This window comes from Tamandua tetradactyla, chromosome 25 (genome assembly GCF_023851605.1).
Source record: "Tamandua tetradactyla isolate mTamTet1 chromosome 25, mTamTet1.pri, whole genome shotgun sequence".
In the NCBI taxonomy this organism is placed as follows: domain Eukaryota; kingdom Metazoa; phylum Chordata; class Mammalia; order Pilosa; family Myrmecophagidae; genus Tamandua; species Tamandua tetradactyla.
This window is the reverse complement of record NC_135351.1, coordinates 29018745-29041069: the sequence shown is the minus strand read 5'-3', so window position 1 is coordinate 29041069 and position 22325 is coordinate 29018745. Positions and strand designations below refer to the sequence as shown.

Sequence of the window (22325 nt, the reverse complement as noted above, 5' to 3'; positions counted from 1 at the left end):
TTTTTTTTTCTCTTGTATCTTTCAGAACTCTCTGCTTGTCCTTGGCATTTTATAAAGGTGTAGTCCTCTTGGAGTTTATCCTGTTTGCATTTTATTGGGCCTCTTGGTATATTCATGTCTTTCCTTAAATGTAGCAACTTCCTACCATATTTCTTTGAATATTCCTTCTGCCCCTTTCTCTCTTTCTTCTTCTATGACTCCCATGATGCACATATTGGTACATTTGATGGTGTCCCGCAGGTTTCCTAAGCTCTATTCATTTTTTTGTTTGCATGCTGTATGGCAGAGTCACATTTCATTATTTTTCCATGTGAGTACCCCATTATTGCAACACTGCTGAATTTTTGTTTGTTTCTCTTTTGTTTGTTTGACTCGTTTGTTTGATTGTTTTTTGGGAAGTGTATGGACTATGAATCGTACCCAGGTTTCCCACATGACAGGCAAGAATTCTACCCCTGAACTACCCTTGTATTTCCTTCTGTTCACTTTTTTTCATCTTTTTTTCTTTCTAATAGCCTGAATCCTTTCAATATTCTTGCCTACAAGTTCACTGATTCTTTCTTCTGCCAGTTCTAATCTGCTGTTGAAATACTCTAGGGAATTTTTCAAATCAGTTATTGTTGTTTTCAACTTCAGTATTTCATATTTGTTTCCTTTTTAATTTTCTATTTCTTTATTGAGAGCCTCATATTGTTCACTCATTGTTTACCTGATGTCCTTTGGTTTTTTTCCCAGAGTTTCCTTTTATCATCTTGAGCATATTTTTTGTTTGTTTGTTTGTTTGTTTTTTACATGGGCAGGCACCGGGAATTGAACCCAGGTCCTCTGGCATGGCAGGCAAGCGTTCTTGCCTGCTGAGCCACCGTGGCCCGCCCATCATCTTGAGCATATTGAAGATAATTTTTTTCAAAGTCTTTGTCTGGTTTGTCCAAGGTCTGGTCTTCTTTGTTATGGTTTCTGGATGTTTAACTTGGTCTTTTGGATGGCTGTCGTCTCCTGTTTCTTTGCATATCTGTAATCTTTTGTTGGCACACTGTATATTTTAATATTTTAAAGCATTAGCTCTCAGAATGAGTTCCTGAGCTCACTGTTCCTTAAGTTTGTATCCAGCTAGTGATATGAGAAGGATTTCTTTGAGTATCAGGACTGTATTTAAAGTTTCATTTCTTATTGGCTCTCATGCATTCATTGTTTTCTAGAGTTTTGAGGACAATGGCTTTGCCCGTTTTTGCTGGTTGTTCAAAGAGTTTATGTGGGAATGGCACCCTGGAACATTTTATACCATCATCTAGGTCAACTGCACTCCAAAGATAGCACGAGTTTTTTTGTCACATGAAAAGAAACTTGATCAAATTAGATAACTCTTCAAATCTATAGATAATATAATTTATTTCTCATATGTAAATTAGTTGTACTAGGAACTCTATGGTCATTGGTCACTGTAATGGCAGTGGGCTGCTGTGGTTTTTAATAATGAGTATGTGGCTTGATGAAAACGGGTATTCAACAGGGTGGATGATAAAAATACATATGACAAGTTACAATTTAGTCAGAAAAAGATTAAAAATCGGGAACAATTTGAATTAGAGAATGACCAAAAGGAACACTTCTATGAAGGCAAGGTTCTGTTTCTAGAGGTGTTGTGTACAAGATAAATTGGATCATCCTGCTAAAAATAGTTAAAATTCCTTCTCCAATTTTTATAATCTTTTAAAATGCATGCCTGAAAAAAATGTTAGAGAAATTTCCAGACATTAAAAAGTAAAAAGGAACTTGATTTCAGAGAGGTAAATGACCTCAATCAAAGCCACTGGCTACCTTGAGGAAACCGCCAATCCTGGCTAATCTTTATCTTTAGTTATAATGGTCAAACAGAGGTCAAGACACCAACCTGTCTTAAAACCACTCAAGAAGGAAAGTCAGATGGAAATGATGACATAAAGCTAGAATTCACAAAGGATAATGCCCTCACACCATTAGCACTATGTGGAACATAGGTTATTTGAGAGGAATACTTACAAAATGAGAAGTGATGGTATGCAGGTAATTCTGCTAAATGTTCCTTATCATACAGCTTGGACCATGTAGAGATGTCTGAAAAGCACCATGGCCAAAAATCACATAGAGAGGAGTCCACCACATCACATTCTACATTCTTATAGTATCAGAGGCGGGGAACCTCTATAACTATAATGTCCCCTGGTCAGGGAAATGGTTTACCTAGAAGGGAGGAATTCCAAGAGACCAGGAGCCTGCTATGTGAATGTGTACATAGAGCCTGCTATATGACCTGTTTTACCACTAGGTCACTCACACCTGCTGAGCTGACTTCCAAATTTATTAGCTGAGCTAACTTCTCTGCTAATTTCTAAAAGTTGGGAGGAAATATGGCTTCAGAAATGTTCAAGTTGTCTCTACTCAAGAAGGAAACTCATCTGTCTCAGCTTTAGTTTTGAACCTGAACAAAGACTCTTCTGAGAATCTGAAATAATAAACCAGCTTTCACAAGGGTCTGAAATCCAAATTAAAACCTTATCAAAATGAATTATGTATTTGTATAAAATTCAACCTCTGCTGCTGAAAAATATAAAGAGAAAAATGTTTTACTTTAGGGACACCCAAATCAATAGGCCATACCCTCAACCATGAGGCTTACTCTTCTGAAGTTTATGTAGGTAATGAAGAAGCTCAGACTACCTATAGGCATGCCTAAGAGTTAATTCTGGGGGACCTCTTCTGTTGCTCAGATGTGGCCTCACTCTCTAAGCCCAACTCTGCAAGTGAAATTATTGCCCTCCTCTCTATGTGGGACATGACATCCAGGGGTGAAAGTCTCCCTGGTGACATGGGAGATGACTCCCAGGAATGAATCCAGACCTGGGGCCATTGGATCAACAATTCCATCCTGACCAAAATGGGGAAAAGAAGTGTAAGTAATAAAGTATCAGTGGCAGAGAGAGTTCAAACAGAGTCGAGAGGCTACCCGGGAAGTTGCTCTTACAAACGCTTCAGTTAGACCTTGCTACCTATCATAACCTGCCAACCCCCAATCAGGACCATTCCAGTCAATCCTAAAGAACATCTAAGGCAATATATAAGATTCCACAAAGTTTCCATGCACTAGAGTAACTTTCCAGAAACCTACAACCTCCAGATGGGTCCCTGGTCCAGATAAGTCCTGAAACCTAGCCCAGCCTCTCCAGAACATCAGGTGGTTCCATCTCCCTACCCCATATTAGTGACAGAACCTTCCAATATGAAAAATTTAGAATTGCTATAGTTCAAACACTCCTAAAGAAAGGGATGGAAAGATCAAAGGTGATGGTGGAATTATACAGAGAAGATAGGATTTAATAAATGAATCTGAATGCTGAGTAATTAAATTTATATCTCTTTTAGTCTCCAGTATCTTAGAGCAGCTAGAAGTGAAAACCGCAAATTGTGGAATTGTAACCCATGTCAAATTCTTAAATATGTTGTACAACTAATTGTGGTGCTGTGCTTTGAAATTTATATTTTTGGTATATATGTTATTTTTCACAAAGAAAGAAGGAAAAAAAGTCAATTGTGATGATAAAAAAGTATTTAAGCCCTCGAGCATCCTATATAATAGAGCAGCTAGAAGGAAAAATATGAGAGGATCGTATGGTAGCCCATGACAAACTCTGGGATCTGTCCTGTAACCACTTGTTGAAGAGTGTTTTGAAAACTATTGCTTTTTATTTCTTTGCTTTGTATATATGTTATACTATACAATGAAAAAGTTAAAAATAAAAAAATGTTTTAATGAACCTGGAACAAAATGTAAGATGAATATAATTTCATCTTTGAATATATGTACAAAAAAAAAGAAATAAATTACCTGTGCATAGGATCCATGAGTACATTAAAATAAAAGGACATCATAAACATGTCGGCCACTTTCTATGGAAATAAAAATGATTCAATGTTGTAAAATCTATTAATGAAATTTATCATTAATAGACTGAAAGAGAAATTACATCAGAGGGAAAAATATTTGATAAAATTTTATTAAAGAATTGATGTGCATATAATTAAGTACCAAGATGTTTATTATTTATAGTAGCAAAATATGGAAAGTAACAAATTTAAAGAAATAAGGGATGACTTTTATAAATTTTATGTTCTAATCTCTAGATTACTAATCAGTCAGTAACAGTTGAATATTTATTGGTATGCAAACATTCTCATGATGTATTTTTAGATGAAAACACATTCGTTCTTGACATTTGCACTAAGTACATCACAATGCCATTTTTATATATTTAAAAGTTATGTGTAGACATAGATAAAAGGATAGAAAGAGATAGGATCAAACTGTAGAAAGATACTGTGATCCTCTTTGTAGAATGGAATTATGACCTTGTTTTGATAAGTTTTTCCATGTTTTTAAGTGCCATTTGCTGAGTCTCTATTATTTTTAATGTTATATTTTAAACTTTACCGAAACATGACCTATCATTTTAATTATTTGCAGGATCCAGAGTCTTCCTGGTATAAAACTTTTTTTCTGATGTCAGCCATTAGTGTGGTAAACACCATTTTCTACCTTATATTTGCTAAAGCAGAAATCCAGGACTGGGCTAAAGACAGACAACAAACACACCTCTAAAGGTGAGAAGTGACCAGCTGGACAGTTGTTGATGACAGAGTTCACAGTGCTGATGGGAGTACAGCAGAAAAAGTAGTTGAGGATCACCCCTTGAGCAAACTGTGGTGTTGCTAACTGAAGAATGAAGGGGCACAAAATGGGGAAAAGAGGGAACAATGTTAAGTCTGAAACCATTTGACATCCTAATGGCGATGGCTTAAAGTCCAGTACATCAGAGCATGTACTGATCTGTAATTCTGGGAGGGGATGCTAGGAATGGAGGTATAGATCTGGGAGTCTTGGGTTCTCTAACATTTAAGATAAGGAAAAGAAAGATAGTTTTCATGAGAGCATGAGAGCCTGAGAAGAGCCTTCCAATGAGTCAGGAAGAATAATGGGAGAATGTGGAGAATGGGACAAGTCAGGTGAAAAAAGGGATTCTGAAAGAGTGGCAGTGTTTACCTGTGTCCAATGCAATCAGGTGGAAAAATTACATAGGACCAAAATTTACTGATGGGTTTGGCGATGGGTACCTTAAAAGTGATCATGAAAAAAAAAAACATTTTGAATTGAATGACAGTCAATCCAGATGAATGACAGAGAGAATGGTCCATTAAAATGGATTCAAGAAAATCTGATATTTAGTCTTTCTTATATAAATATAGTAAACAGAGTGTCTCTATGTAGAAAAATTTCAGCTAATATTTGAATAAGAACGGGTGGAATAAGATATCCTCATTTTGCAACCTCCAATGAACTAAGGGATCCAGGCATCTATTAACATCACAAAAAGAGAGGCATAGAGACATTATGTACATCTAATGAACAAACACACCTCCACCAAGAAAACCAAACCTAATCCAATCAACCATCTGCACACAGTTTTTGTTTTATGTGAAATACATCAGAGAATGTGTTGAACTGCATACATATGTATGTACATACATACATACATATATAAGAATATCATCCCAAAATTCAAACTGTAGGAGGTTTTACACATTTAAAAGACTCAGATTCTCAAAAAGATAAATTATATGGAAAAGAAAAAGGAATGCAGGGAAGCCAGTAGATTAAAAAGGACTTAAATTGCCCATCCTAAATCCTTTAGTAATATACATATGGGTGAGATGTCTATAAACGTATAAAGAAAAGACAACTATAAATGTCAGGATAGTTGTCAGTTTTAAGGAGAGGAAGGGGTGATGATTAGTATTGATAGCTGAATAGTTGGGAAAATGCTTAGTATAGTTTTTAGTAGTTAAAAGATGTTTAACAGAACGGTGTGATGGTGGCTCAGCAGGCAGAGTTCTTGCCTGCCATGCTGGAGGCCTGGGTTTGATTCCCGGTCTGGCCCATATAAAAAAATATATATATATATGGATGATGGATGATGTTTAACAGTTCACTCAAACAGCCTTGATTCATTTTAAGCCTAAAAAAAAAACCTTGTTAGAATAGCTTGCTGTTGATCAATTATCAACAGTTTACTTTCTGTTCCTCATTAAATTAAAGACCTTCCAGCTTTCCTTTCAGGGATAAGATAACTTCCTGAGGCAGGAAAGATTTAAGAATTCTTCCACACTTTTGGAGAATTCTTAGCAAAAGATTTGCATGATTTGCAACTACATCAAAGTGTTCTTTTGCAATATGTAGATGATATTTTAATAGCCAGCAGGACTGGGGAAGATTCAGATGTAAATACTATTAAAACTCTGAACTTTCTAAGTGCTGGAGAAATATAAAGTATCTCAGAAAAAAACTTTGATTGCTAAGCCCTGTGTAAAGTATTTAGGATACTTGCTCTCCCAAAGTCAGAGAGCCCTCCTGCCTATTAGGCACAAAACTCAGCCTCTAAGACAAAGAAGCAATGTGCCGGTTTGAAAGCATCATGCACCCCAGAAAAGCCATGTTTTAATCCTGATCCAATCTTATGGGAGCAATTGTTTCTTTTAATCCTGATCCAAGCTTTTGATTAGATTATCTCCACGGAGATATGACACAACTAATTGTGGGTGTGATCTTTTGATTATATGGAGATGTGACTCCACCCATTCTGGGTGGGTCTTGATTAGTTTACTGGAATCCTTTAAAAGAGGAAGCATTTTGGAGAGAAACTTCAAAGCTGACAGAAACGACAGAAGCCTCAGAGCCAACAGAAACTTCACAGCAGAGGTAACACAGATGCAGACATGTGGAGAACAGAGACTCAGGTGTTTGGAGATGCTTGGAGCCCAGCATCTCCAAACACAGTAGGGGTGCAGGCTCATGGGTTTTCACCTGAAGAAGATTGGCAAATAGACTCTATGTGATGCCCCAAGCAGCTAGAAATTTCCACCATCTGCTAGTGATAGATGAAACATTTTCAGAGTGAGTAGATGCCTTCCCAGTCCACTCTGAAAGAGCAATGGAAGTCACAAAAGTATTGTTTAAAGAAATAATGCCTAGATTTGGAGTGCCATTCACTGTTCAGAGCAATACTGACAATGCCTTCGTTTCAAGAATAACTCAAGAATTTCCACAGGCACTTGAGATAAATTGGAAATTACATGTATCTTGGAGGTCTCAGTCAACTGGGAAGACTGAAAAAATGAATCAAATTTTGAAAACTAGACTATTGCTAAGATATGTCAAGAAATGAGCTTCATGTGGGACAAGGTATTGCCCTCCTTAGAATCTGGGTTACCCCTAGATATTGAGTCCTTTTGAAATTATCTATAAGAGGTCCTTCCTCAAAAATTCAACTGAGAGTATATCTGAGAATAGGTCTCAGCAGGTCCTGTATTTTAAATTGTGGAGAGTTACGGTCATCTCCCTAAGGAGTACTATAAAAATGATTTCTGAGTTTGGTGAAAATAGACTTTCTTTCCCTACAGATACAACCTTACACTCTTACACACCCGGAGACTGATGTTACTGGAAACAAGGAAAAATAAACACCCAAAGATCAGCTTACCCCTAAGAGGGAGGGACTTTATATTGTGTTGCTAATCACTCACTCTTGTATTAAACCTTGTATTCATTATTTGAGAGTGAAGCCAGTCCCAGAAGAGAGAGAAGTGAAAGAAGATGCTTCCTATTCATGTACCCCCCACTGCTGATTTAAAATTACTCTTCTGTAAATTCCCTAAAATAGATTATTTTATTATAATAAAATGATTAGGATTAAGTTGTATACATTTTGCCTTTTTTTCCTGTCCTATCTTGTGCCAGGTAATATCTTCCAAAAATGGAATAACAGTAACAGCTGTTCATCAGAAGAATGACTGTTGGGTTTGTATATATTTGCCTACCGCTGGAAGCATGAGCTTGCCCTGGGCCGTTTTACCTTTCTCACCACAAAATTGGTCTCATTGGTTAATCCTAATTTATCCTACAATTCCACTCTTCTTTACGTGGGGGGACCTTCCAAAACCCAGCTCGGGCCCTAGCATAAGCCCTTGGGAAAGTCCTTGCTTTAACTTCACGGCAACTTAGAAAACTGTCTAAATTAGAAGACTATTTCTTATCACTCCCCATCCATCCACCCATACCTCAACTTGGGATGGAAAAGTGTGGCCAATAGCAGAAAATGGGGCTCTACATGGAAATGTCCCCATTTGCATAGAACAACAAAACACCTCTGCCCAACCTAGTGTTGTAGGAGATATACCCCATTTTAAGTGTGATAAAATCATCTCCCCTTAGAAAGATGAATGGCCCGATATAAAACCATTAAAACCACAAGATCTAATTGCATAGCTAGCCTCTAAAGGAAAAGAATTACCAGCCTGTTGCCTCCAGCTGGAGCCAGGTGACTCTGCTGATCACACTTCTGGCTACATTTACCTTATTATTGGTTAGGGAGATGCACTAACTGATTTTCCTTTTTGCCTGGGAAATACTTAGATGTCTACCTGAAGCACAGAGAAAAGTGAAAGCCTTAGAAACTCATTTAAATTTGCATAAGAAAGCCTTTTACTCAAGCAAGACAAGGAGAGCCTATGGCCTCTAGTTATCTTCCTCTCAGGAGGGGTGCGTTAGATGCCCTCTTGAAAATTACTACCCTAGCTGAGGTGACAGCTCAGTTTATGCAAAAGACCAAGCAAAGTTTCAGTCTGTTAAATAAAGAAATAGCTTAGATGAGAAAAGTTGTCCTTCAACTTTAGAATGGTTTCTATGAAAGTCAGCAGTGCCCGATGCAGAAACTGTCTGAAAAGTTTAAAAAGTGATGAGACTTATAACAGAGATATGAATGAAGCTGATCTGGATAGGAATGGGGTATATCAGAACACAAGGTAAAGAATGATGTCGTTCATATTTTAAAACTTCAACTTCTCTGTGAGGTTATTGGGTACAAAATTTATATTTTGGGTGGTGCATTTCCTAATTCAACTTGTATTGTCAGTTTAGTAGAACACCATAAGTGCATGGAATCTTGAATAGGGTGTGAGATTTTGGCGGTTTGTCCAGGTTAATAGTGATGCCCTGATAAATCCCAGAGTTATTTGGGCAGTGAATAAAAAGAATTTACAAAATCCCTGTGGGGACTGGGGAGAAAAGAAGAAATATTCGACTCCCCATTTGGAGAATTTCTGATATTCTTGCAAGCAATTGGGGATAAACAAATCAATAGTCTGAGCCCTAGATCTTGGGGTTTGCCTTTATGAAACTTACTCCTGCAGAGGATAGGCTGAGCCTACTTAAAATTTGACCTAAGATTCACCCGCAGAGAACCTCTTTTGTTGCTCAGATGTGACATTTCTCTGTAAACCAACTTGGCATGTGAACTCACTGCCCTCCCCCTATATGGTATATGACTCCCAGAGGTATACATCTCCCTGGCAATGTGGGTTCCAGAACTCCCGGAATGAGCCGGGACCTGGCATCACGGTGTTGAGAAAGTCTTTTTCACCAAAAGAAGAAGAGAGAAATAAGACAAAATAAAGTTTCAGCAGCTGACAGATTTCAAACAGAGTAGAAAGGTTATCCTAGAGGTTATTCTTATGCATTATACAGATATCCCTTTTTAGTTTATGGTGTTTTGGAGCAGCTAGAGGGAAATATCTGAATCTATTGAGCTGTATTCCAGTAGCCTTGATTTTTGAAGATAATTGTATAAATATATGACTTTTACAATGTGACTGTGTGATTGTGAAAACCTTGTGTCTGATGCTCCTTTTATCCAGGGTATAGACAGATGAGTAAAAAAGACATATGGATAAAAAATAAATAATAGGGGGGTACAAAGGGTAAAATAAATGGGTAGATGGAAGTACTAGTGGTCAGTGAGAGGAAGGGGTAAGGTGTATGGTATGTATGAGTTTTTTTCTTATTTCTTTTTTTGGCTGCAAATGTTCTAAAAAATGATCATGGTGATGAATACACAACTAAGTGATTATATTGTGAGCACTGATTGTACGCCATGTATGGAATGTATGTGTGTGAAAATTTCTTATAAAAATATATTTTAAAAAAAGAATGGCTTTAGATCTGCTGACTGCAGTTCAAGGAGGAAACTGTGATCTCACTGGCACTAAATGTTGCACACTAGATGAATATAACAATATATTTTTGATATTAGACTATATGCAAGATGATATTGATCATGTTAAAGGTTATAATAATTGAACTCATTTTCTGAGTGGTTAATGAACTTACCTATGAAATGGAGAATAGCCCTTATTAGCACAGTTTTTATATTGCTTGCCATATGTTTGTCTGACTGTTGCCTATATTGCATCTGTGGGTATGTCCAGAACATCTTCCAGATTAGTATAAATTTCCTTCACTCTTAGTTAGCAGAAAGCAGTTGCAGAAGATAAGCTCTTTGCCCACTTTCCCTTTATGAGAAATGCTCACATGATGCCATTTCTTAAGAAAAAGAATAAGTAACATAATGGGGAACTTGATAGCTGAATAGTTGGAAAAATGCCCAATATACTCCTTTAGCTAGAAAATACTTAGTATAGTCTTTAGTGTCTAGAAGATGATTAACAATTCAACCAAGCAGTCTTGATTCAGTTTAAGCCAAAAACGCACACACACACACACACACACACACACACACACACACACACACACACACCCCTCATGTTAGAACAGCTTGCTGTTGATCAAATATCAACAGTCTATTTTCTGTTCCTAGTCAGATTAATGAGACCCTCCAGCTCTCTTTTCAAGGATAAGATAACTTCCTGAGGCAGGATGGAATGAGGCAGGAACACCATATGAGCTAATAAATCAGCACCTTTCTCCTCGAAGGACAAGATCAAAGCTTGAATGGAGAAGAGGAATGATCAAATAACAAGATATGCTGACCAAACAAAATGAAGACTTAATTTTAATGAATCCTGTGACTTTTACTTAGCTGATTTTTTTTTTCGTCTTTATTTTCCTGCTTCCTTCTGGCCCCTAGCCATGCCTTTGTCTGTTTGGACTATAAAAGCCAAAATCGCCTTTCTCACTTCAAACTGATCTTGTAAAATTTTTCCTCCAGTTCCCTACGTGTGCACCTGTAATAAAATTCACCTTCTCACCAAGACGAAGAGACTTGCTTCTCTGCTTAACATGGATCAGGCAGACTTAACTGTTGAAGACTGTGATATCTGACAAGAACAGCAGGGACCACACGACGAACTTCTAAGGTGTTGGCAATAGTCCATTTTTCCTAACCAGGGTAGTGGTGATTAAAAGAGCGTTTACCTTATGATAATTCTTTTATCTATACATTTTGTGTGTGCAGTTTTCTGTACCTGTGTTTTATTTTATGGTAAATTTAAAGAAAAAAAAAGAATGTGTGACTCTAATGCCTACCTTTGAATTGATTCTAAACTCAAGAGAGAAGAGAGGGTGTCATTTATTGGCCTCCTCTAGAACATAACACACAGCTGACTGGTATGGGAAAACTTGCTAGAAAAGAACCCAATATGATTTGGAAGAAGAGGTGGCAATAACTGGCATGTTCAGAATGTGTCAAATAAATCCTGTTTTTACTACTAAAAAAAGAGTGTGAGAGAGAATGTGAGCTGAGGAAATGGAGACAGCAAGTATAGACAGCCCTATAAAGAGAGCAGAGAAATGGCAAGATAGCTTTAGGGGGATGTGAAATTAGGGAGTTTCTTTTATGTTCACTTGTTTCAGAAGACAATTGCAATAGTATATTTCTCTGTTGATGGGATGATCCAGTAGTGAAGTTTCATAGTGCAGGAGAGAAGGCACAAGCTCAATATTGAAATTTTTGAGTCATCCAGAGTAGATGAAATTTGCACCAGTGCAGGTGGTAGCCTTGGAAAGAAAATAGTTCATCCACAGTAACAGAGAGAAGGTAGGGTATACCTAAGAATTACTACCAGAGGACTTCTTTTGTTGCTCAGATGTGGCCTCTTTCTCTCTCTAGGCCCAACTCTGCAAGTGAAACCATTGCCGACCCCACCTCATGGGATGTGACATCCAGGGATGAGTGTCTCCCTAGAGGTGTGGGAGGTGACTCCCAGGGATGAGCCTGACCCTGGCACCATGGGATCAATAATGCCATTGTGACCAAAAGGAGGAAAAGAAGTATAATACATAAGGTGTCAGAGGCTGAGAGAGTTCAAATAGAGTCGAGAGGCTACTCTGGCAGTCACTTTTATGCAAGTTTCACTTGGACATTGCTGCCTATCATGGCTTGCCAACCCCCAACCAAGACCAGTCCTGCCAATCCTAAAGAATACCTAAGGCATTATATAAGATTCTTTGGGGGTTCCATGCACTAGGGCAACTTTCCAGACACCTGCAGTCTCCAAATGGGTCCTGGAATGCAGAGGGGTAAGCCTTCCCACAACATCAACTAGTGCCATCCCCTTATCTCATATTATCGACAGTCCCTTCCAACATGAAAAAGTTAGAAAGGGCATAGCCCAAACACCCTAAAAGAGTGGGCGAAAGATCAAAGATGATGGTGGAGTATACAGAGAAGGTAGGGTTTAACAAACGAGTTTGAGTGCTAAATCATTATATTGGTATTTCTTTTTGGCTCCAGTAACTTAGAGCAGCTAGAAGTAAAAACATAAAATTGTGTAATTGTAAACCATACCAAAATCTGAAGTCTATTCTACAACTAATTGTTGTAATGTAACCTAAAATTTATTGCTTTTTTTGTACATGTTATTTTTCACACACAAAAAAAAAAAAAAGAGAGAGAGAGAGAGAGAGGGAGGAATGTAATAGAGAAGATAGATTTGACAAATGAGAATGACTGCTGAATCATTATACTGATATTTCTTTTGGTGTTCAGTATCTTGGAGCAGCTAGAAGATAAAGAAAATTCATGGAACTGTTAACCCATACTAGACTTTAAAATCTGTTCTGTAACTGCTTATTAAAATGTACTTGGAAATGTATTGCTTTTTTGTATATATGTTAATAAAATGTTTAAAAAAGTATATAGCAAAAAAATAAAATAGTTTATCCATAGTAACGGAGAGAAGGTAGGGTTTATGAATACAAATGATATACAGATTGCAACTTTATCTGTGTCATTAGCAGCGAAGTTTTTGCTTAAGAGGATGGAGTTAGGGAAGCAGAAAATGAAGTACATATATTAAAAAAGAAAAGAAAAACTACTTATTACAAGTGGATGATGTTACTGATTACTTAGAAAATCCAAGTTTGTTTATAGAAACAATAAATGGATGCAGTAAGTTTCTTGATTAACACATTAATATAGAAATAGCTTTTTCACATTAAATACCAACAGTTAGTTAGCAAATCTATGGGAAGAAATCATCCAAGTGATGCTTGGAGGGAAATTTGTTGCTAGCAATAAAAATTTTAATTGACTTGGTATTGCCACTACTAAGAATTTCCCTAACGAAACACTCAAAAAAAAATCCTCCAACCTGCAGGCATACTCAAAATTAGAATCCCAAAGATTAGAATGGCAAAAATCTGTATGTAGAATTAAACAGGAATTAAATGTAGTCTTAGTCAATAAATTTTAAGTGAATTACATTAAGTTCAAACAATGAAATATAAACAGTAGTAACAAAGAATAGAGGCTCATCTAAATATTTTAATATAGAAAATACTGAGGTTGTTTTTATGAATAATCAGATGACAGTGCTAGGAAATATCCCATAGGGTTTTTTCAGGTTTACCCCTATTTATAAGGTACAGACTTTGACATAGCTTTGTGGGGAAGACGCATTAGCTACTTTATTCAGACTATATAGATCTGATTTGTTTTTATATATTTGGCCTATCCCAAATACTGAAAGTTATTTTATTTTTAAGTTTTCCTTTACTATTATTTCTATTTTTTCCCTTTTACATCCAAACACTTAGTGTTGAATATTTTAGTATTATATTATTATTTAGAAGATTTTTTTTTTCACATGGGCAGGCACTGGGAAACAAACCCGGGTTTCCGGCATGGCAGGCGAGAAGTCCGCCTGCTGAGCCACCGTGGCCCACCCAGTTTAGAAGATTTTAACTGGCAAATCTTGATGGGTAATTTACTTCTGATTTTAATAGTCTTTTCCATTGTATGAGTTTTAGTTCACTTTCTAATATTGACATGGCAAACTCTAAATTTCTCTTTTGTTGTTGCTCATTTCAGATTCCCTGGAATGCTTTTGCATAACCATTAAATTCCCCCTTTCTGAGTCACTTCATTGACTGTGTTTCTTGCAACGAGCACACATGTAGTTGGGTCTTCATATTTCCCTCACTCTCAGAAGTGTCTCCTTTGAGTAGATGAGTTGAATCTAATTGCATTTATTGTCATTATGAATATGTTTGATTTTGTGTCCTTTTATTTTCTTTTCCCTTAAACATTCTTCCTTAACTTTGTTGTACTCCCGCCATCCCTCCTCACGGACCCCTGTTGCCTCTAGTAAATTTGGAAGCTTTATAGAATGTTTAAATTTTGATAACATTTTCACTTTCTGAATAGATCTTATTGGAAAATGTTTTCATTTGCAAGTTAACTCTTTCCTTCCAAAACATGGAATTGGCTAGGGTCAATTCTACCTGAGCCTCTATTTGCCCACACATGGTGCTGGTAGAATTACTGCAATTTCCTCTTGGTTTCCTTGAACAGTTTGGATCTTCCCATCAGGCTGGAGCCGGAAGGCTGGGGCTAGAAGCTCTAACTCTGACTTTTAGACTTCAGGGTAGGACATGGGGGAGCACAGGGTGCTCCAGGCACGGGCAGCAAGAGGTGTTTGCGTTGGCCTTTCTTTCTTGTTTTGTTGCATGGGGATGGTTGTCTGCTCAACAGCCAGCATCTTCAGGGGCATCAGCCTGTCTCAGTGCTCAGGCCTTTTGTTTGAGAAATTATCATGTATTTTTCGTTGCTTTGAAACCGATACCTTGTTGCAAAGTTAGTTTGCCTTAAAACGTCCATTTTGATTTGCGAAGTTAGGAGAAAAGAAGAAAGGGCTGAGTGAGGGTCACGTGTTTCTCCCGCAGCTCAGTGGGGACCGCTGATGTGCCTGGGGCGTCACGATCCCTCGGGTCTCAGGATCCCACAGGGTCCCGGGTTCCCAGGGGGCTCTGGACGTTCCCGTTTCCGGCTTCAGCCTGCTGGACCGCAAGAACACCGTCCGAGGGTTTCCTTCCCCTGTTTCCCTTAGCATGCACTGAGTGCCGGAGTCTAGTAGGCAGGGCTCAGTTGGTTTTCCAAGTCTCTTTTTCAGTTGATTTCATTGTTTTTAATCTTGCAGATATTTTTTGTCGTTTTTGTTATGAAACAGCCCCTTGTTTCTTGCGATTGTCTTAACTCTTGCTTCTTTGAATTATTTTAGCAGACTCCAGAGACAATAGTTTTGTCAAGGGATATGCATTCCCCTGGTGGAAGCTCCTTTATATCAGAGCTGCTCAACCTCTTTGTGTTATAGACCCTAATACTCAGAAAATAATGCATAGGCTTCTAAAGGAGACCAAGCATGTCGAAAGGGAACCAATTTTGTTTAAGTTTAGAATATTAAAAAAACAAACATGATATTTAGCTTCTTTATTAATGCATAAACAATGAGAACTAACAATTGGTCTACTACACCATAATTTCAAAATAGTAATGAGCAAAACAGTATATTTTGAGATATTAGTAATAACGATAATGTCATGAGAAAATATCTGTGATTTTTATTAGTGTCAAAGTCACCGCTACTGTTAATACTCCTGTAGTTTTTTGCCTGCATTCATAATGGAAAGAAATGTTAAATTTCAGTTAAACATAGAGAAATAAAGATGTAATTTTTCCCCATAATATAATATGTATTTTCCCATGATATAAATTAACAGACCCCAGATTAAAAACCTCTGCTTTCTAATATTCAATCAGATAGTAGATAGGTATTCTCCCCCCGCCCCCCCCGCCCCTTTTTTTGGCATGGGCAGGCATCAGAAATCGGACCCAGGTCTCCGGCACAGCAGGCGAGAGCTCTGCCTGCTGAGGCACTGTGGGCCGCCCTAAATAGGTATTTTTAAAGCACTTTTATAGGTGCTGGGATACAGCAGTAAGCAACACTAAGAGAACTTTTGTCCCTAAAAGAGCTGTACATTTTAATGGAGGGACACAGATGATTATATATATAATAGATAATTCCAAGAGTGACATACTCAGAAGTACTTAAAATAGGGTAACATGATAGAGCTTATGCAGGGAAACTGCTTTAGCCAGAGGGTCAGGAAAAGCCCCTCGGAGGAGACAATATTGTGTTGAGACTTCAGTGATGAGGAGGGTTGTGTTAGTTAGGGTTCTCTAGAGAAACAGAATCAACAGGAAATATCCGTAAATGTAAAATTTATAAAAGTGTCTCACATAACCATGGAATATAGAGTCCAAAATCTGTAGGGCAGGCTGTGAAATTGATGATTCCAATGGAGAGCCTGGATGAACGTCACAGGAGAGGCTCACCAGCCGAAGCAGGAAGAGAGCCTGTCTGTTCTGAATCCTCCTTTAAAGGGCTTTCAGTAATTAGATTAAGCATCACTCATTAAAGAAGACACTCCCCTTGGCTGATTACAAATGGAATCAGCTATGGATGCAGCCAATGTGATCATGATTTAATTCTATGAAATGTCCTCATAGAAACAGACAGGCCAACACTTGCCCAACCAGACAAAAAGGTACCACCACACAGCCAAGTTGATACATGAACCTGACCATGACAAGGGTTATACGGAAATCCAGAGAAAGAGTTCTAGGCTTAAAAAGTAACCAAGGTAAATGACCTGTGATGAGAATGAGCTTGGTAGGTCTAAGAGGGAAAATGGTGGGCAGAGTGGCTGGAGTCTAGTGAGTGAAGAAAGATGAGGTTTGACAGTGGTTTTTAGGGTCTGCAGATTACGGTTAAGAGATTGGTTTTAATTTAATTTTTTTTTTTTCACATGGGCAGGCACCAAGAATCGAACCCAGGTCTCTGGCATGGCAGGCGAGAACTCTGCCTGCTGAGCCACCATGGCCTGCCCAGTTTGAATTTAATTTTGCTTTTAATTGAATCCACTGGCCTCTTCTAAGATGGGAAATGACTGGCCTGAGTGATGCTTTAAAAAGATCCCTCTGGTTGGTCTCTGGAGAACAGACTTGGGGGAGGCCATGGAAGAGTGGAAGCAGGGAGAGCAGGACAGAGGCTATTTCACTAGTTCCATTGATAGGTGCTGGTGATGCATACTGGCATGGAGACAAAGAGATGGTGAGAAGCAGACAGATTCAGGTTGCATTCTGGAGGTAGAGCTGATCAGACCTGGTGGGGTGATTGTAGCCTTATAGGAAAAAGAAAATCAAGGATGATGAGTTAGGATATTCGTTATTGAGATTGGAAGGCTTGTGGAGGAGAAGTAGAGTGGAGACCTGTCCACATGAAATTGGAAACATGTTATTAATACCTGGTACATAGATAGGCATGCAAGTCTGAAGCACAATAGAGAGGTCCAAACTGAAGGTGTACAGTTTAGGATCATGGGCATCTGGTCGGGGCAAAGTTTATACACTAGAACAGATGGGCACTTAGAGGCCTGATGGAGAAGAAGGATTGAGTTTTGACTTGTATTAAATTCCTCTAAGACACTGCAAGACGTGCTCCCAGAGATGAACATCTGCTTTGGTGGTTGGTGCCAGCTGACTTGCAGAAACATAATTATACAGGCACATCTCCCAGAGTTTGATTTCATGGTACATTGTCATGGGATGTGTGGGTCATGTTTCACTACAGAAATCCTGTAAGGAATATGCAAGCTGTAGTGTTCGTAAAGGGTATCTAGTTTACTAGCATAAGGATGTTTGCTAGTTTATGTGATGAGGACATAACAGGATTTTGTAAATTAAGAGAAATAAGTATGTGGTCTTGAATCTTCTTAAAATTTGTGTATGCTATGTTTTGTTGGTGTCAATGGATTTTATTGAATTAGTAGATTTAGATGACTGTGTCTGGGTCTGTAAAGAGAAATAAACTATACAGTTCTGCTGTTTCCTGAAGGATGTTCGACTTCAATCAGAATTGTTAAAATTGAAAGAAAAAAGTTTTCTTTAGCACGGTAATTGACTAAGGTTTCAAAGGGTGGTCTGGGGTGTTGTCAGTTACTACGTTGGTTTTGTCTCTTGGTGTGAGAACTTCGCCTCCTAGACAGCTGGTTGAGCCGGGCTAGCATCTAATTCCCCAGCTCATTTGGGTAAGGGACCCTTGAGCTCTTTCTTTCAAGCAGTGGAAGGGCAGAGTGGGCACAGTGTTGGGCTGCCCTGAGGAAGTGAAGGGAGGGAGTGTGCTTTTCCTGTAAACCTGCTCAGAGAAGAAAGAATGAAAACTCTGGATTCCCTCTACCCCATCTTTATTTGTTTTTAAATGCTTTCTTGGGAAATTAATGGCTCTGAGGTCACTTTCAGTAGCAAACAAACATTCCCATTTAGATAAATGAAAATACGAACTGCAGTCTATAATTTACTGCATGAATTTTCATTCAAATGTGAGATTCCTTCCCTGTGTCTCCAGCTGGGACAAAGTTGCAGACTCGCTATCTCCTTTGGGGAGAAGGTGTATGATTATTTTCTTCTTTCTTCCACCCCTTCTCATCCCGAATGTGTTACTCTTACTTCCCATCCCTCCTGGGATAGAACAAGGGGAAAAGTGGGTACAGAAGTATCTTACTTCATCACATGCCTATGGGTTCAGACTCTTTCTGTCATGCACAGGAGGTCCCCAAAGCAGACAATGCACTGACAATGCCTCTGGTTCTTCCAGCTGCCTATCTTCCTTGGCCCCTTAGCTCTGTTCCACACAGAATATTCTGTGACTCTCCCATCGCCCCTCCTTGTGGTCCCTTGAGGCCAGGTGTCTCTCTTGTGCAACCTGCATCTGGGCCATGAGGAACTCAAATGCACTCTGTGCCCTAACCAAGTCGGGCCCTAACCTATGCAAGGCCACTTTCTCTCTGCCCTCCCCTCTGGTGGATATCACAATCCCCCACTCTCAGATTCCTCAGGAATGCTGACTGCAGAGCCATGCGCCCACCCAACTACCCAGGACACAGGTTTCACTTAAGGCCCCTCCCAGGAGAGAGGAATGTGGAAGGGGCAGCCTCTCAGTACCCTGGGGAGGGGAGAAGCTGGAAGGAAGGGGCAGCCTCCCACCTCCCCAGCAGGGTCAGTGTGGAGGGATACTGCAGAAACTTTATACTTCTCCCAAGGCCTTTCCATCTTACTTTCCAGGGGCTTTCCCTTCCTTCCTAGAAGGTTTTAGAGCCATATAACTGGTTCTCAATCACATCCTCACTTTGGAATATCCTCTCTGTTTTATCTTGGAATGGATGCTGCAAAGCCTCCACTGCAGTGTCATTTTACACAGGTCTCAGAGTTGGGGTGGGGTGGGGGTATTGCCAAATATATCCAAATACAGGAGAGAACAAGATATGCCTTTCTTCGTTCAGAAAATAATAAAATGGCTGCTTGTACTGCGCATTGCCAGGAGGAACCCCCTTTCTAAGAAAGGATTTTTCAGAAGACAAAAACAATTGCCCCCCTGGGGCTTTCTGAAGAAATGGGACACACCCTTTAGATTGTGGATAAATAACATGTGATGCAGTCCAGGAGCGATAGCTCATCGAAATGGACAAGCATACCATACTAACCAATGTATATTTGCTCCACACTTTGGAAGACCCCTCCTCAATGTAAAACAGAAACTTAACATTGCCAATCAGAACATTTCTTCGCTTTCTACCCCCCCTCCAGCTGAGATCCCTTCTACTTTCTGAATGGATTGCTGCATGCTTCATGAATCACTCAATAAAGCTGTGAGAGCCTAAAGTGCATGAAAATTTTTATTTTAACAGATGGTTGTGTGCATTTACAGAAGTGATTTTTTGTTGAAAGGTATCAAATATTCTATCAACAGCTGGTGAAGTATGTATTGTAGCCTTTTCCCATCCCTGGGATAAAATGCATCATGATTGCCTGTGCTAAAGACATGCTTATATTTAGAGAAAGTGTAGAAACACATTAGGGCACTACTAGATAGTCACTGGGCAACGCAATAGCTGTTTGGACTGGAAGCCTAAAAAACGTCTATTTGTATGGATGACTTGTTATAATAACTAATTAAGCTTCAAACACAAAGAAGAATAAAATTTTTCTATACATAGGAAAGATTGTGAGCACCTTCATTGTAATCTCAATTATGTCCCTGGATTGCATCTTGGCCACTTCCTTTTTTTTTTCCGGTTTGGAGAATAAAATGTCAGATTAGTTAATCTGGGTACTTGATAACCAAAGCAGTATCCCAATTTCCACTAACGGCAGCCTTTTGTTATTTAAAGCAATCAGTGATGCTTTCAAGCAGGGCCTCAGGGTGTAGTTTCGGCAGGATCACAAAGTGTTGTTTTATTTTTATTTCCTTAATAGCACATTGCTTAACTAAGAATGGAAACTTGGTATAGTCTTACCAGACAAAGGCAATGGATTCTTTTGCCTGATGCACTCAACTGACCAATTCCTGAGTTTCAAAGAGAGATTTTAATTTCAAAGAAGGAGTTTAGTAGGCGCATAGCAGGAGATCATATGGCCTAGTGGCCCAAAATCTATCTCTCCAAACTGAAGTAATTCTGATAGTTTTATTAGAGGAAAAAGACGGGCAAGTTTTAGGATAATGAGCACAGTGAACCCAAATGATGTAATTAGAGGCGATCTAATTGCTGAGCATGTGCAAATAGATTACATGCTTAGTCAGAGAACATATGTAAGAAAATGGTGGCCTTAATAAGATGATGGGTGTGATTGTTAGTATTACAATGAGGTAGAGGTGACTTGTGGGTTAAAATCTAAGCTACTATGCATGTCAGCTGGGCCCACTTTGGATAGATCGGGTTATCAAGATAACTTTGGACTTGGAGCAAATTAGTTCTGGGAAGACCCAAGACCCTTCATTAATAATCATTAGGGGCTGTCTTTAGAGATTACAAGACTTTAAAGTTGAAAAACTGGGTACTGTTAGGTCGGGGGAACGGGGAAGGGGTGCTGCAACTGGAGCTGTGGAGGCTGTGTCGCCCCTCCCAACATGACTTCTGGAAGTAATGAACTGCCCCTTCTGGAAGTCACCTGACCGCCATCCTTAAAAGCCGAAGCCCGCATGCGCACTCATCTCCCTCCATCTTGGGTTTGGTGAGTTCTGCCCGGGAGCGCAGAAATAACCCCCACCCCACCCCCACTTTAAATTTCCTGGTCTACCTTTTTTTTCTCACCCTTTTGCCTCCTAAACCTTTCAGATACAATGAAAGTTAGTCACAAGGTTTTTACAATCACAGGGGCAGAAGACAAGGGCCATACAATCATTATTAGAGATCAAGGCAGATGGATTACAATTTAGAGATTTCAGGAATTTCCCTCTGTCTACTCGATTATATCAGAAAGCAACAAGGAATATCTCTGTAATGATTCAGTAATCAAAACCATCCCTTAAATTCTACTTTCTTGGTTACAATAGTACAAGTTTGTAAATCCTGTAGATAAAATGTATTTTTATTAGGGAATAGCAGCAATATCAAACTGTCTGGTTTCAAACTAAGCCAGTATGCACAGTGTATTTTGCCTTTAGTTTTTTGTTTGCTTCTTCTTTCAGGATACATCATAGATATAGAGCAAATGATGGATGCTTCATACCATAAGCCTGGACCTAGCAAAATGTTGGAATTGGTCAAAGTTTTTGCACTTAGATATTTGAGAATAAGGAAGAGAGGATGATAAAATTGCACCAGTCATATTTCTATTTTTGTCAAGATGGGAGAAGTATAACAAATGTCTAGGTTCATCTATCTCTGGGCAAAGAAGACAACTTGAGAAGAATGTTCTAAACCTGTCTACATGTTCCTCTGAAATGTTGAAGTGCTTTCTTAAGTCTATCTCTCACCATCCTTCACACTGGGCTTTGGGTCCCCAAACTCCTCCTGCACCCTGCCTCCTCAGGATATTTGCAGCAATGCTTTGCTCTTTTGGATATCCAACTTCTTTCTCTCCACTAGATCCTTCCCTCAGATTTTAAAAATGCTCAGGGTTTTTATTCCTCCCTTGATCCCTCACCCTGCTCCAACTACTCTCCATCCATTTCCTCCCCTTCATAGCCAGACTTCTCAGAACTCGTATCATTTTTTCATTGTCTGCTTACTCCTCACCTCATCTAATCTGCAAATTTGACATTGGCCACTATTCTCCCCTTTTTGAAACACATTCTCTCTTCCTTTATCTTTCATAACACCACAT

The 22325-nt window shown here is 38.8% G+C and overlaps 1 protein-coding gene across 2 annotated transcripts in view; it reads left to right on the top strand.

Annotated features, from left to right (window-relative positions):
- SLC17A1 (solute carrier family 17 member 1) overlaps positions 1-11345 on the top strand; it is a 42395-nt gene extending 31050 nt beyond the window's left edge. Inside the window, exons 12-13 of one of the 2 annotated variants that reach the window (XM_077143531.1) lie at positions 4499-4635; positions 11091-11345. In XM_077143531.1, the coding sequence (XP_076999646.1) occupies positions 4499-4633 (135 nt within the window). In that variant the 3' untranslated portion in view covers positions 4634-4635; positions 11091-11345. Of the gene's footprint in view, positions 1-4498; positions 4636-7488; positions 7773-11090 lie in introns of those variants that run through there. The other variant, XM_077143530.1, reaches the window with a different exon arrangement.
- Positions 11346-22325: the final 10980 nt, after the last annotated feature.